Raw genomic sequence first — 17,018 nt, 5'->3', positions numbered from 1 at the left:
ACTTCCCAATATTAACCCCTTGCCTCTAAAGCCTGTTTTGGCCTTAATGACCAGGCTCATTTTTCAAAATCTGACCTGTCTCACTTTATGCGCTTATAGCTCAGTGATGCTTTAACGTATGCTAGCGATTCTGAGATTGTTTTTTCGTCACATATGACACTTTATATTAGTAGCAAAATTTGGTCACTACTTTGTGTATTTTTTGTGAAAAACATCAAAATATCATGAAAAATTTGAAAATTTTGCATTTTATGAACTTCTGAAATTCTCTGCTTCTAAAAAAGGAAGTCATAGCACATAAATTAGTTGCTAAATCACATTACCAATATGTCCTCTTTATTCTGGCATAATTTGGGAAACATATTTTACTTTTTTAGGGTGTTATGGGGCTTAGAAATTTATTAGCAAATTATCACATTTTGTGAAAATTTCCAAAACTGATTTTTTTTAGGGACCAGTTCTTTTTTTAAATGGATTTAGAAGGCTTGTATACTGAAAACCCCCATAAGTGACCCCATTTTGGAAACTAGACACCTTAAAGAATTAATCTAGGGGTATAATGAGCATTTTAACCCTACAGGGGCTGGAGGAAAGTATTCACAATTAGGCCGTAAAAAAATCGAAAATTTAAATTTTCAAATAATATATACGTTTAGATTAAAGTTTCTCATTTTGAAAAGGAACATGAGAAAAAAAGCATGCCAAAATTTGTAACGCAGGTTCTTCTGAATAAAACGGTACCCCATATGTGGGTGTAAACCACTGTATGGGCACACAGCCAGGCTCAGAAGCAAAGGAGCGCCAATTAGCTTTTTTTAATGCAGATTTTGCTGAAGAAGTTTCTGAGCGCCAGGTGCGTTTGCAGCGCCCCTGTAGTGTCCGCAGAAGAAAAATCCCCCAAAAGTCACCCCATTTTGGAAAGTACACCCCTCAAAGAATTCATCTTGGGGTGTGGTGACCATTTTGACCCCACAGGTATTAGAGGAAAGTATTTAAAATTAGACAGTAAAAATGAAAAACTTGAATTTTTCCAATAATATGTTTGTTTAGTTTTAAATTTCTCAATTTCACAAGGAACATGAGAAAATCCGCACCCCAAAATTTGTAACACAGGTTCTCCTGAGTACAACGGTACCCCATATGTGGGCATAAACCACTGTATGGGCACACAGCGGGGCTCAGAAGGAAAGGAGCGCTAATTAGCATTTTCAGTTCAGATTTTGCTGAAGTAGTTTCTGAGCGCCAGGTGCGTTTGCAGAGCCCCTGTAGTGTCCTCAGAAGAGAACCCCCCCAAAAGTCACCCCATTTTGGAAAGTACACCCCTCAAAGAATTCATCTTGGGGTGTGGTGACCATTTTGACCCCACAGGTATTAGAGGAAAGTATTCAAAATAAGACAGTAAAATTGAAAAACTAGAATTTTTCCAATAATATGTTCGTTTAGTTTGAAATTTCTCAATTTCACTAGGAACAGGGGAGAAGCTGCATGCCCAAATCTGTAACGCAGGTTCTCCTGAGTAGAACGGTACCCCATATGTGGGCATAAACCACTGTATGGCCACACAGCGGGGCTCCGAATGGAAGGAGCGCCAATTAGCATTTTCAGTGCAGATTTTTCCGAAGAAATTTCTGAGCGCCAGGTGCGTTTGCAGCGCCCCTGTAGTGTCAGCAGAATAGAACCCCCCCAAAAGTCACCCCATTTAGGAAAGTACACCCCTCAAAGAATTCATCTTGGGGTGTGGTGACCATTTTGACCCCACAGGTATTAGAGGAAAGTATTTAAAAGTAGAGAGTAAAAAAGAAAAACTTGAATTTTTCCAATAATATGTTTGTTTAGTTTGAAATTTCTCAATTTTACGAGGAACAGGAGAAAAAATGTACCCAAAAATTTATATCGCAGGTTCTCGTGAGTAGAACAGTACCCCATATGTGGGCATAAACCACTCTATGGGCACACAGCAGGGATCAGAAGGAAGGGAGCGCCAATTAGCTTTTTCAGTGCAGATTTTGCTAAAGACGTTTCTGAGCGCCAGGTGCGTTTGCAGCGCCCCTGTAGTGCCAGCGGAGTAAAATCCCGCCATAAGTCACCCCATTTTGGAAAGTAAACCCCTCAAAGAATTCATCTTGGGGTAGGATGAGCATTTTGACCCCACAGGTATTAGAGGAAAGTATTCAAAAGTAGACAGTAAAAATGAAAAACTCGAATTTTTCCAATAATATGTTCCTTTAGTTGGAAATTTCTAAATTTCACGAGGAACAGGAGAGAAAATGTACCCCAAAATCTGTAACGCAGGTTCTCCTGAGTAGGAACTACAAGAACGGACAAGGCACTACCCCACAAAATGATATATTCAATAAAAAAGCACACTAAAAGCTACCTAGGGTGCTCAAACCGAATTGGCATGAATCAACATGACTCACAAACAAAAGCATGCCAAATGTATCGGTGGCACATCCAAAAATGAATATTAGCCAAGTAAGTCAATTAGAGTATGACAAAAATAAATTTTATTGGTACAAAACGACAAATGGGACACACAGGTTAAAAACACTTAAAATGCACAACCAATCAAACATTGTGCCGTGTATGATAAACACGGTACAAAGACAAGCTGACATACAAAGGTATAGGGGATCCTCACTGGTGAAAGTGATATGAAATAGATTAGACACAAGTACAAAAATGATGCGAGGTAAATAGAAAAAAGGCCAGAGCCAAAAAGATGAATATCACCAGACAAGAGGATCAGTATCAGCGTCCACAGAATCCCACGCTTGGGACTTTCTCCTACAGACAATCTGGGGTGGTTACAGGTAACCTGCTGTGGTTACGGCCAACGTGGGGTGGTTACGGACAATCTGGGTTGGTTACGGATAAACTGAAGTGCTTATATGTAATTTGGGTTGGTTACGGCAATCTGGAGGGGGTCTTTGGCAATTTGGGGTGGTTAGAGGCAACGTGCGGTGGTCAGTGGCAACATGCGGTGGTTACGTGTAATCTGGCGTGATTACGGGCAACCTGGGGCGGTTAGGGGCAACGTGCGGTGGTTACGGGCAACCTGGGGTGGTTACGGGCAACCTGGGGTGGTTAGGGGCAACGTGCGGTGGTTACGGGCAATCTGGCGTGGTTACGGGCAATCTGGCGTGGTTACGGGCAACGTGCGGTGGTTACGGGCAACGTGCGGTGGTTACGGGCAACGTGCGGTGGTTACGGGCAACCTGGGGTGGTTAGGGGCAACGTGCGGTGGTTACGGGCAATCTGGCGTGGTTACGGGCAACGTGCGGTGGTTACGGGCAACGTGCGGTGGTTACGGGCAACGTGCGGTGGTTACGGGCAACGTGCGGTGGTTACGGGCAACGTGCAGTGGTTACGGGCAATCTGGGTTGGTTACGGATAAACTGAAGTGCTTATATGTAATTTGGGTTGGTTACGGCAATCTGGAGGGGGTCTTTGGCAATTTGGGGTGGTTAGAGGCAGTGTGCGGTGGTTAGAGGCAACGTGCGGTGGTCAGTGGCAACGTGCGGCGGTAAGTGGCAACGTGCGGTGGTTACGTGTAATCTGGCGTGATTACGGGCAACCTGGGGCGGTTAGGGGCAACATGCGGTGGTTACGGGTAATCTGGTGTGATTACAGGCAACCTGGGGCGGTTAAGGGCAACGTGCGGTGGTTACGTGCAATCTGGCGTGGTTACGGGCAACGTGCGGTGGTTACGGGCAACGTGCGGTGGTTACGGGTAATCTGGCGTGGTTACGGGTAATCTGGTGTGATTACAGGCAACGTGCGGTGGTTACGGGCAACGTGCGGTGGTTACGGGCAATGTTCGGTTGTTACAGGCAACGTGCGGTGGTTACGTGCAATGTGCGGTTGTTACAGGCAACGTGCGGTGGTTACGTGCAATCTGGTGTGATTACGGACAACCTTGGGCGGTTATGGGCAACGTGCGGTGGTTACGGGTAATCTGGGGGGGTTAGGGGTAATTTGGGAGTAAACTGCAATTATTACTATAATAAAAAGTGTGTTTTATTTTTTTTTGTATGTTTGTCACTTTTTGTACTTTACACATTCATTTTCACTGTATTACTATGATTACTGTGATATCTTCTATCACAGTAATCAAAGTTCAGTGACAGAGACCAAATTGGTCTCTGTCACTTAAAATTTTCAGAGTTGGCTGGTTGTGGAGCGCATGCGCACTTCATAACCAGCCAGGACACCGAAGAGGAAGGAGCTCCGTGGATCCGGTGAGTATATGGGGAAGGGCGGGTGACTGGGGGACGGGGGTGACTGGGGGGGTGTGGGGCGACTTGGGGGGCGACACTGTAACACTTTTTATCCCCTGTCACCAATGATTTATGGTGACAGGGGATAAAAAGTGCCGGCAGCACTGGGAACAGGCGATCAGCGGTATATAGTATATACCGCCGATCGCCTGTTCCGCGACCCCACAGGGGGGTCCCCGATCACTGCCCCATGCTCTCCGCTACCTCCGGTGGCGGAGAGCATGGGGCTTTGATCATTTTTTCATTTCCATCCCTGCGAACAAACATAGTTTGTTCGCAGGGATGGGGGCGGCCATCTTGGATCTGATGGCCGTCCGGGGAGGGGAGAGGGTTAGTGATCAGGGCACTAGGGGGGCTGATCTGGGGTCTGATTATTACATTTTCATCTCCCCCCACCGTGGATTCACGGTGGGGGGAGATGAAAGCTGTCGGCGGCGCCGGTACCGGAGATTGCCGTTATAACGTTGATAGCGGCGATCTCCGGTACCGGCGGCAGGGGAAGGGGGGCCGGAGGACACAGTGACAGTGGCGGCGGGAGGAGGCAACGTGCTGCAGCCTCCTCCCGCCGCCAGATCGGCAGCAATCATCACATCTTCCCCATAGACGCTGCGGTCGCATCGACTGTGGCGTTTATGGGGTAACTGCCCGGGGGGAGCGCGGCTCCCCTCCGGGCAGAGGCAGCGGGAGGATGTGGTGTGATACTGCCTCCTCCCGCTGCCCGATCTCACTTACAGACAGCGGGGGGAGGCAGGAACAACATGACGTTTGGGGAACGTCATGTTGCATTAACTACCTACTTTACATGACGTTCCCCAAACGTCATTTTGCGGCAAGGGGTTAAAGGAGAAGTCCGGAGAAAAATTTTATTAAAGTATTGTATTGCCCCCCAAAAGTTATACAAATGACCAATTTACACTTATTACGGGAAATGCACATAAAGTGCTTTTTTCTCTGCACTTACTACTGCATCAAGGCTTCACTTCCTGGATAACATGGTGATGTCACGACCTGACTCCCAGAGCTGTGCGGGCTGTGGCTGCTGGAGAGGATGATGGCAGGGGGACACTGAAGGACACAGGGCACTGGAGGGACACTGAGCATCCCTCTGCCATCATCCTCTCCAGCAGCCACAGCCCGCACAGCTCTGGGAGTCGGGTCGTGACATCACCATTTTATCCAGGAAGTGAAGACTTGATGCAGTAGTAAGTGCAGGGAAAAAAGCACTTTATAAGCATTTCCCGTAATAAGTGTATATTGGTCATTTGTATAACTTTTGTGGGGCAATACAGTACTTTAATAAAAAAAATTGCCGGAATTCTCCTTTAACAGTTATTTGTATGCTATGAATTCTGATGACTGGATATAATGCCATCTTCTCTCTAGCTATCTCAAAATTGCTGATTTAGAGTTCTGTTTTATGAAAATGAGTCATGGCTAAACACATGAAGCAGCTCATGGGATACTGAGATTTTTAGAGTCAGATCTGAAGGTCATTGCGGCAGGTTTCATCCTGCCACTTGTCAGACTGCCAGATAACAGAACTGCCAGCACCCATTCAGATAGCCTGATATTAGCATCCGGCGAGTTTGTGGCAGGGATAATCTCTGCCAACAGAATGAGTAATGACAGTCTATCACGATGCATAAGGGATTTAATCATTTTTCACCACAAAGGTTGTTATGCATTATGATACAGGAATACTGACTATGCCAAGTTTACTCATCTCTGCTACTTTACATGACTGACAGGACATACTGCCCTTCACCTCCACAAAAAATATACAAGCCGTGTCTATAGAACAGAGCCAGGAAGCAATGTGGCCATGACAACTCAGGTCATTACTATTATCTGAAGCACAGAAGAAAGACTTCTATTGGTGTCTCTAAAAATAAGACAGGGCCTTATTTTTGGAGAAATACAATATGCCTGCAATCTTTCTGGTATGCCTGGTATTGCCTTTGCCATTGGTGTTGACTTTTTTAGCTGTTAGTTTATTAATATTATATATGACTTTGGTACACAGCCAGCACCCGGCTGGGTACAGGATTGCTTCTAGGTGCACTGTATAATAAATCATCCATCATGCAACTACACGTGATTTAATCATCACTAGTTTTTGCTTCTTCAGCCTCTAACTAAAGACTATTCCCCTAATAAACACATCGTCATTGTCAGAAAATGCAATACCTGTCATGCCGAAGGGATTTGAGATCCACATACACTGTTGAAGGATCTGGCCCTGAGGTTCCCTGAAAAATAAATGAAAACAGCATCACTATATGCAAGATGGTTTCTCCATAGTCAGGTACATTATAACTAAAACATCTGGTAAAAAAAGCCAAAATGTTTCTAACATTACTAACTGGTAAATTGTATTTTGTGTTTATTTTTAGTGTGCCTGCGGTGGTGCATTCGCATGTTGCTCGTTTAAAACTGACCCACTGACATCTATTGGAGCCTCTTTTGCGCAAAAACGGACCTTAGAAGTGCAGGCCCTACATTTTTGCAGAACTATTCGGCAGCTAAAAACAAATGTGTGAATGACTGCAGAGAAATTGGTCCTAATTTACAGATAACTTTTCATATGTTATCAGGCATATCAAAAGTTATTGATTGCAGCCCTGACATGTCAAAAGCTATTCTTTAACCTCTTAAAGTGACACTGTCACCCCCTTAGTGCATTCTGACATCTCTACACAGGTGTAAAGGGTAAATTTAGTGTTTTTCATATCTTATTTCATATCATACGTCATGGTGCTTGTTCAAGTAAAAAGTGTCCTTTTATCAACTGCAGATTGTATTAAGTGGGCGTGGCCTCGCGGCACTAGCGCCACATAACCCCGCCCACAACGGCACGGTTGGCCCCGCCCCCTTGACGCCCATTGGTTGTCCAACGTAAAGGGGGTGGAGTCTAGACCTTTCGGCCAGCCTGTTCCAATGGCCAGCGAGGGGGCGGGGCCAATTGTGCCGTTGTGGGCGGGGTTATGTGGCGCTAGTCCCGCGAGGCCACGCCCACTTAATACAATCTGCAGATGATAAAAGGACACTTTTTACTTGAACAAGCACCATGACATATGATATGAAATAAGGTATGAAAAACACTAAATTTACCCTTTACACCTGTGTAGAGATGTCAAAATGAACAAAGGGGGTGACAGTGTCACTTTAAGGTCAAAGCCAATTTTCATTTTTGCACTTTTGCTTTTTCCACTTTATGTTTAAAAGTCCATAGCGCTTGCATTTTTTCACCTAGAGACTTATATGAGCGCTTATTTTTTGCGAAACCAATTGTACTTTGCAATGACAGGCATTATTTTTCCATAACATTTGCTGCGAAACCCAAAAAAAATCATTTGCGCTGTCAAATTGAAAAAAAAAAGGAATTTGTTTTGATTTCGGGGAGTTTTCCATTGACGCCGTTCGCCCTATGATAAAACTGACTTGTTATATATGTTCCTCAAGACGTTACGATTACAACGATATATAACATGTATAACTTTTATATTATCTGATGGCTTATAAAAAATTCAAACCATTATTAACAAATATATGTTCCTTAAAATCGCTCCTTTCCCAGGCTTACAGCGCTTTTATCCTTTGGTCTATGGGGCTGTGTGAGGTGTCATTTTTTGCGCCATGATGCGTTCTTTCTATCGGTACCTTGATTGCGCATATACGACTTTTTGATCACTTTTTATTACATTTTTCTGGATTTGATGCGAGCAAAAATGTGCAATTTTGCACTTTGGAATTTTTTTGCGCTGACGCCGTTTACCGTGCGAGATCAGGAATTGATTAATAGTTCGGGCGATTACGCGCGCAGCGATACTAAATATGTTTATTTATTTGTTTATTAATTTATATTTAGAAAATGGGAAAAGGGAGGTGATTTGGACTTTTAATAGGGGAGGGGATTTTTTATTAATAAAAAAACATTTTTACTTTTATTTTTACTTTTACTAGAAGTCCCCCTGGGGGACTTGAATATACACAGCACTGATCTCTCAGACACAGCACTGATCTCTCATCGATTAGATCGGTCATAGATTGCTATGGCCTGCTGCAGATCTATTGCAGAGCCGGGATCAGCGTCATTGCGACGCTGAGGCCCGGCATGGGCAGAAGAACGGGGGGGGAGGGGGGGGGGGGATCAGTCCCACTATGCACCAGAGATGCACGGAGGAAAGCCTCTAAGGTTTGACAGCTGCACTTAGAGGCTTAATTAGCCGGCGCGACAAAGGGGCCCGCGCCGGCTAATAGAGGCACTGCCCGGGATCAGTGCCGTTCAGAGCGGGGTCCCGCCAGGACCCCTCTCTGAACGCCCCGCGCGGCACCATGACGTATCAGATACGTCATGGGTCGCTAAGGGGTTAATGACATTGGCTCTTTAAGGCAGACTTGTGCTGCACACCGCCACTTTGTAATTTACTGACACAAAATGTGCTGCCATAGTCAGCCATATTATAGAAAAAACAGAGCTGCAGGTAGGTCATTGGTTACAGCTTTCACAACCAGTAGCCCACATTATACACCATTCTCTACACAACAATCAGTGTGACGGCTTGGCTAAACCGTGCCAATCAAGCAGATGCATTTTTGTTAACAAGTTTCCTTTACAGCAAGCAGATGCATTTTTGTTAACAAGTTTCCTTTACAGACACAAAGACAGCTTGCCATGCCCTGGTTTGTGTAAGATATTGGCTTCATTGTACCTATATATTTACTCCTCTCAGCAGGGAGGAAGTAAAGAGCTGGGGAAATTCAACTGTTCAATGCGTCCTATAGTGAAATGAATGGGGTGTGCAGCCTGCTAGTGGATTACGCTAAAGAAATAGCATGAAGCACTTGGTTTCTTTCTTGAAATGACCCATTGAAAGGCATATCTTCTGAGGTACTTAAGTGAATGACTTAAGTGACAATTGAATTTACATACAGCCAATTTCCATTCAGAAGTAAAATTATGCCAAGGGCACGGCTGCAGCAGAATTACCATTTATTTTAAACTTTTGGTGGGAAATGAGGCCTGTATCCTCTTTATATCTCCACATTTTTTTTACCTGTAAACATATTGCAGTATTGACTCTTGATCCAAAGGTAGTACTGACAGCACGAGGAGACAGCCCAAGATCTTTAAAAAGTTTGGAAAAGGAGTAAGTAAGGGCCACACGTGGACGTTCTTCTGCCACCACAACACAAGTCCGCACATAAGACAGATTTATTCCTCTTGTCTGTAAGAGAGAATATCAGATGATCTAAGGTAAACTGCATTATAAAGATCTCGGCAACAGGAACAGCTCACAACCTATCACCAGTCCTGACCTGTCTGTTGTACAAAATACAGGCAATGCCAATGAAATAACAATTCTGGAACATCTCTCTCAGCGCTGCGATGTGCTGCTCCTGTCATTCTTAATAGAACTCTATGACTGAACAACCAACTGGGTGTTACCGGTGTGGGGGTGTGTCCCTGCACTGTCTGGCCCAGTCAGCTCTGATTGGATAGTGTCCATGTAGGGACATGCCCCCCAATTGGTTACACCCAGTTGGTTATTAAATCACACGTTTCTAGTAAGAACAGCACATGACAGCTATAAAAAAATCATTGATCCAGAATTTGTTATTTCATGGGCATTGCATGGATTTGCTAAAACACATAGGTCAAGAGTGGTGACAGGTCATCTTCAATGTAATTCTATGACATTTATTAGCCATTATATAGTATCCATTCTTCAAGCTTGGTAGAAAGTGTCCCAGATTTACAAAACTATCAAATTTTTAGAGAGGGTAAACTTAGATGGACAGACTTCAAATGTGACAGGTTATCAAAAGTGTATCGGGCTGAAGTTTAGATATATTAGGGGATTTACTTCAAACCAGAATGGGGTGACAAACTCCTGGTGCACTTGGGCAACTCCCCTTTTTACCAGAGCAATGCCAACACAACCCTTCTCCTATATAAGACCTTATAAACACATGCACAGACTTGTACACATCTTACCTTCAGCACTTCAGTCTGGTTCCCAAGTCCTTTTGAGCACATCTCCATTACAGAATAGGAACAGAATGTGTCTCTAATCTTGTACTGACTTACTGCAGACAGCCAAAGGAATAAGTTGGTTTCCAACTCCATAGGAGGAATTAATATAGACTGGTGACCAGAGTAAACACTAAGGAAGAAGAAACATAGAAATGATAAAATATGACATCAGGTTTCTTTTTATAAGATGACTATACAGTGAACTGAAAAATAGTTATGATCCTTATAGGAAGAGGCTTTTTTAGTGGCGGATGGGATCATTACGTCCTTCATACAACTGTTTAACTGATAAGAAAAATATGATGCATCATCTGCCCAGAGGGTTTGGTTTAATCCTCATTTTGAACCTATTTGAAAGATCTCAGTGAGGATGAAATGATGGGCATGTGCCTTTATTCAATGTAACTATATCTGGTGATGTAAATAATGATCCTTGTATAGTTATATGTATATGTAACTGTACAGGCAGATATAGCATGTGTTCAGCTTTACTAACCAACCTGCAAAGGCACCAAAGTACAAAACCGAGTCCACAATACGGATCCAGACATATGGCAATCTGGCGTGTAGAGTACAGCTCACACTGCAGTTTTATTGACCGGCAAAGTGCATTTACAGATCCATGGGACATCTGCAATAGAAGAGATTTCTATTAGAGAGGACCATTGTTGTAACCCTTATCAGCACCTGTTCTCACTCGGGCTTACAATCTACTTTTCTTGGCTCAGATATATGCACATTTTATGAAGGCAAGGCAAAAGTGTTAACCACCAAGCAACATTTCTTAAGGTGAACCCACCAAATAAATAGGGGTTCCGACTCCCTAAACTTACAAGCATGAAGTAAGGCTATTCGGTATATTCTCTATATTCGCTTATTTCTTTATGTTGCTGAAAACATCTTGAGAATGGGGTCCTGAGTCCCTTACAAATAAAGTGGCAGTCATGCACTACTACCTATGGGAATGCTGAAGAATAACTAGACCGAACAATCTACACCCATTAACCATAGAGTGCAGTGAACGTACCTTTACCCCTGTGAGCATGCCAGTAGTGCTAACACTGAAATCGAGGTAGGCCAGCATTTCAGGTGTAGGTGGCTTATAGATCTGAGGTGATCGCTTTCTGGGCAAATCATCTGAAAGCAAAACAATGTCACATAGTTCATAAAGGGTTGTTCAGGTAAATAAATCACCTACCTTTCCCTTCTTACATTATCTTTGCATTATTTTTTTGTATTGATCTGTTTTTACTGTTTATAATTACGTGGGTGGCACATATTATATATTGTTGCCCTAGACACAATCACATTGGCATGTAAGTGACAGCAGTACTTTCAATGTAGTGAGCCTGTAAGTGTGCACACTGTCAGGTCGCACCTGTCCACAGAATTCTGTGGTTCACACAGTTTAATAAATCTGGTCCTATATACATATCGAACAAATGACTTTGTTCTACCTGTCATCTCCCATCATAGTACAGCTAGGAAAGTTTTAACTTAGTATTTACCTGTATCTATGATGGTTGGCCATGTTTTCACATCCACTGCAGCCGCTGCCTCTTTGGACTTTAGCAATCTCAATAAGCTTTGTGTTGTGAGAATGCAAGAAGCTTTACTAACCTAAAGAAGAGAATTCTGTTACAAACTGACATCAACATATGCATAAAAGATTGCACAAAAAGCAACAAGCGCTCTGTGTATCTGTTTTTAACATACTGGAGGAAAGATGCTACAGAAGTTGTCACTACCTACATAACTATATACAGTATTATAACCTGAAAGAGGTCATGGGTTCTATAGTTTCCTGTCCATATAACAGGAGGGCTCCCAAAACAAAGCCAAGCAGACTTGTGTCAGACTTGCACAATATATAACCTAGATGACAAGTGACTTACATCTACAATCATCCGTACTGTGGGTAAAGTGGCTGAGAGGTTCTGGGCGTGAGGCGGCCGGACAGTAACAGGAATGCAACCAGCATATAGACAGCCGTAGAATGCAGCTATCAGCTCAATGCCTAAAAACAGTGAAACAGAAAGAAACAATTGAGCTTTACATGGTTCCTGAATGTCACAACTGGTAATCTGGAAAGAAAGACATGTAACAAGAGCTTAAATGTAGCAGATGGCAGTAATACATTCTGTATTTCTGAGACAAGCTCAATATATAGCACATAATTTCCTATAAAATGTTTGAATCTGTGGCAAATTATTTCAGGCTTCTTTTACACAGGAAGAGAGGTGACTGATACAAGCGCTGGGTGGCTGAGCAGAAAAGTGCACAATGCCAACCCAGGATACAGCTGTACATTGGAAACAAAGCTCTGCCAGCAGCGGTGGGGAAGCAGGGAGGGTGAGTATAGGCTTTTTTTTTTTTTATAGCCTACTTTTCTTTTAGTTTTTTCCTTCTAATCTACAAAAATAATCCAAAAGCAGAATTAGCAGGAAATTAGACAAAGTGTGCCAAAAGTGCACAGCAAGAGAATTCGGGGAGTGATTAATTTGTTACTTTGTCAGTCCTGAATAGCTTACTATATCAACAAGGTGACAGTGACTGTATTAGTCCACTTGACCTAGGGACTTAATCTTGCCACAGTGAACCATTCAATCTATGTAGGCACATCAACTCAATAACAAAAGCAGTACACATTCTCAAAACTAAAACAAGCACAGTGCCTTTCTATTGTCTATGTTTATAGGTGGGCACCAAACACTCACCAGGAGGATAAAGAAGAACCACGTTATCCCCGGCATTAAGATGCCCCTTATCCATCAGGGTGGCTGCTATTTTCTCTGCTCTCTTATGAAGCTGTAAACAGGAGGCAGTACAAACAGCTGTCCCCTAAAACCAGAGTTATTGACATGTCAGTAACCAACAATCAGGATTCCAGATTATCCCCAGAAAACCAAACTAGAACAGAAATATCTGACAAATACCTTTGCATTGAGTAGTATGAAAAGAATGTGCTCAGGTGTGGTGTGCGCTCTCCACTGAAGTAGTTCAGACAAATATTGGTGCTGGAAACAGAAAAATATAACAAGTCAAAAATACATTTGAAAGGGTTTTTTCCCATGTAAATCTAAAACTATGTGTCCAGCCTCTCTGTGCAGTTTAACATTCAAAGAGCCCACAGTTCCCGCTGTGGCAGCTGTTGGCTCCAATGCAGAACATGTAACTACCACCTACAATGTGCTATTTAGAATACATAGCTATGGCCCTGTGCACGGGGGATATATATGCAGAGATAAAATGGGATTTTGATGCTACAACAATAAAAAAAAATAAGTAAAATATGTAACATCAGTGTCATATCTTCACTACCAACTAACCACCATATGGTAAAAAAAGCAAACTCTGTAAAGAAGGTATTTACCAAATAAGCTTGATTGGTTGACACACAACAAGGCCATTTTGATAATCCTGCCACAGCAAGAGGGTTTAGCTCTTTAAAAGCTGTCTTCATGTCCCTTATATATTATTGTCCCATATATATAGTGTGCCTTTTCTACAGTATATGATTGCATAGCTTATCTGTGTTTTTATTCCAACAATCAATATTTTACCTTTTTCACCAAATCATTTTCTTCTATCTGTCCAAGATCTCTACCCGATGCCTGAGCGATTCTCTTCCCTGCAACCAGATTACCAACCATAACAGAGGCTGGGCCAACTCCTTTATGGCAGAGGAAAGAATGAAAGTCATACTTTTAGTATGGAGAGAAATACAGGTCCTACCAGTTTACTTACATACACCTTACATGTTATATGTATATGGTGGAGGATTATAGTTTTTCCACAGGTTGTTTGGCTAACAGTTATCTCTCCCATCCACTCCATATACAGGAACATTTGGCAATGGGTCAGGAATTGATCTTCCACTACACTCAACCCCTATCTCCACCACCAACAGCTCCATACACTCTATAGTGACAGCCCAACCCTAAAGTGTATGGGGATAATATGCTTCTACAATGTTTTATACATAATACGCATCTCTGGGGAAATTATCAGGATTTACCTGGCTGTTTCTGTCTTGGCTTTGGCAAGTTGGTGACACACGTGTGAGGACACATGAGTATATTGCAAGGATGTAAGGTGCCTTCCAAAAAGTGCTGTTTTGTTTGAGATAAATGAATTCCTCCAAGTGGAGTTTTTGGCAATGTGTTTGCAGGAACAAGGGCAAGGCAGTAAACTCCCACTTGGTGGATACTATCAATGGCCTGGACCAAAAAAGATCAAAACATTAGTAAACAAGAACTAAATTGTGACAAATATAAATACTATACATATATATATATATATATATATATATATAGAGAGAGAGAGAGAGAGAGAGAGAGAGAGAGAGAGAGAGTATTATCTTTCTTTACTATACATCCCCCTTCTCCCAGAAATAACTGCAGTCAGTGTTTCCTGGGGCCTGTTACATGGACACCATTGCTGAGCCATATAAACATATATACCTGTAGTACACGACTCATCCACTGGAACGAATCCTCCTCGGAGGCATCAGGTCGCTGCTCTGCTACCACCACAATGCGTTCATCATAAAACACCGTGACAGAAAACACGGCAATCCTAAAACAAACACACAATGTAAATGTAATGTCTCCTAATTTGGTCACTAGGCCCATACCGTACATTGACCTATAACTAACTAATATATAAACTAAGAACTGTCCCAAACTACATAAATATTGGAATGAGATTAGGGAATTAATAAACTCCATTTGGTGTATTGTATTACCTAATGATCCACTCCTGTGTATATTTCATTACCACTCATCGGTTTCAGATGATATGGATACCCACATACTTTTAGCGCAAGGTGTCCATATTACTTTACTGGTTGCTATTAAATGTATATTGCGACACTAGATTGTGGACTACCATCACTGAAGTCAAGGATACTGTTATACATCTTTTACATATGGAGAAAATTAATGCATTACACTGTCCAAATACATCTTTAAAGAAATTTTTCAATAAATGGAGATTGGTAATATCTGAGAGGATGTCTCCCTCTGAAATTCATACCTTCATGTCCAGTTTTAAGAACACAATGTGGTATTTACAAGCTGATGCTGCTGGTACGTTAAAATTCCTGATTCATGTATTTGAATATTTAATGCTAACTGAACTCCTTTTTCTGACTTCAGATAGGGGGAGTGACGGGCTGGTCGAGTGTTTTTTTTTTTTTGTCTCTTTGTTTTTCTTGTTTATTATATGTAATTTATTGTTCTATTTCATAATGTTGCTTATCCCTTCTTATGTACAGCATACTATCTGTACAATTTGCCATATTCTGCGATGCTCTACATCAACGCACGATAGTCCTAAATTAGTCATCTTATGTGGACTTAATTTATAGACAATCTTATTTTTACACATACTGTAATGCTTCTAATTCTCTCATGATCAGTATTACTATGTATGTTTCATCATTTAATATGGTACTGTATGAGCTAATGTACTTTATACTTATCTTTGTCAAAATGCCAAACATTTCAATAAAAAGGTTTTGGGGGAAAAAAATTATTTTAAATATTTAAATATATATATATGAAATAAATTGAAAACATTAGTCTTTATTTCAGATGGCACTGCTTTACTGGTAAGATAATACATAGGCATTTAATGCCTACCAATTGCATCAAGTAAGAGTTGGTGGAATAAACGAAAACTTTACAGTGTGAATGTAATGATATATGCAGGTGATTATATACAATAGTAGAGTGATGGTTACATTTATTGGGGATTAGGCCTGTAGATCCTGCACACTTATAGGCTGGCAAAGCTGGCTGCTCCCATAAGTGCTTGATTGGCAACAAATCTGGAGACTGGACAGGAAGTGTTTTAATCTGCCAGACTTTCCTGGAAACCCTTGCTGAGTGTGAATTAGCATTATCCTGTAACTGGAATCCATGGGAGGCAACACATGTGGCCACAGGATTCCCCTCACATATAACTGAGCTGTTTAGTATCCATCATATCACTACTAGGGGTGATGGCTGTCTGGCCCCTCAGGTCATCACACCAGTAGTTGGTGTAGTGCGTTGCTCCACAGCGAAGACAGGACTGAAGTACTCGCCTGAAGGCCTCCACATACTCAAACCTGACCATTCTCGTATACCAGACAGAACCTTGATTTGTTGCTAAATAGCAAATGGTTCTAGTTTATAGCAGTCTAGGTTTCTTGTTGACATCATCACTGCAAACACAGGTGACAGTGGCTGTCTGTCAATGGTGGAGTATGTAATGGGCACCGCAACACGGAAATTCCTTCTGTTAGACACCTGCCAATGACCCTGGCAGACACATAAGTGTGTGATGAAGGTGTCACCTGTGTCTGGATAGTGGAAAAGGGAACTATAAAAGCTACTTATGCACAGATAAAATGGTCCTTTCCACTGGTGGTCAGTCTGGGTGAAGCTTGGTAATTACATGTGCATTTCTTATTGTAATCACTACCCCTAATAGTTTGGTCACAACGGCCTAGATGGTGGGCATTAAAATGGCCATCCTCAGTCCAATAATGATCTCAGAGTCTATTATCTGGGCAAAAAAAAATGTGTGTTGTAGAGGCAACAATCATCAGCAGGAAAACTATCCAATTTTTATAGGCAAAAAAAAAAAATACAATCGAATATTATTGAAAAAAAATCTTGCAGTGATTTCATCCCTACTGAATAGTCTTCCCT

At 42.1% G+C, this 17,018-nt stretch overlaps 1 protein-coding gene across 2 annotated transcripts in view; it reads right to left on the bottom strand.

Annotated features, from left to right (window-relative positions):
• DIP2B (disco interacting protein 2 homolog B) overlaps nt 1–17,018 on the bottom strand; it is a 145,503-nt gene that overhangs the window by 12,499 nt on the left and 115,986 nt on the right. For both annotated transcript variants that reach the window (XM_069970294.1, XM_069970295.1), the window contains exons 22-33: nt 14,781–14,895; nt 14,336–14,537; nt 13,881–13,990; nt 13,254–13,334; nt 13,035–13,158; nt 12,213–12,334; nt 11,826–11,937; nt 11,345–11,454; nt 10,818–10,948; nt 10,279–10,447; nt 9,338–9,508; nt 6,468–6,529 (exon numbers count right to left, since the gene is read on the bottom strand). In XM_069970294.1, coding sequence (XP_069826395.1) covers nt 6,468–6,529; nt 9,338–9,508; nt 10,279–10,447; nt 10,818–10,948; nt 11,345–11,454; nt 11,826–11,937; nt 12,213–12,334; nt 13,035–13,158; nt 13,254–13,334; nt 13,881–13,990; nt 14,336–14,537; nt 14,781–14,895 — 1,509 coding nt within the window. The remainder of the gene's footprint in view (nt 1–6,467; nt 6,530–9,337; nt 9,509–10,278; nt 10,448–10,817; nt 10,949–11,344; nt 11,455–11,825; nt 11,938–12,212; nt 12,335–13,034; nt 13,159–13,253; nt 13,335–13,880; nt 13,991–14,335; nt 14,538–14,780; nt 14,896–17,018) is intronic.

The sequence above is a fragment of the Dendropsophus ebraccatus genome, chromosome 5 (genome assembly GCF_027789765.1).
Source record: "Dendropsophus ebraccatus isolate aDenEbr1 chromosome 5, aDenEbr1.pat, whole genome shotgun sequence".
NCBI lineage: Eukaryota > Metazoa > Chordata > Amphibia > Anura > Hylidae > Dendropsophus > Dendropsophus ebraccatus.
The sequence above is the reverse complement of the archived record's forward strand: the minus strand, read 5'-3'. Positions and strand labels throughout refer to the sequence as shown.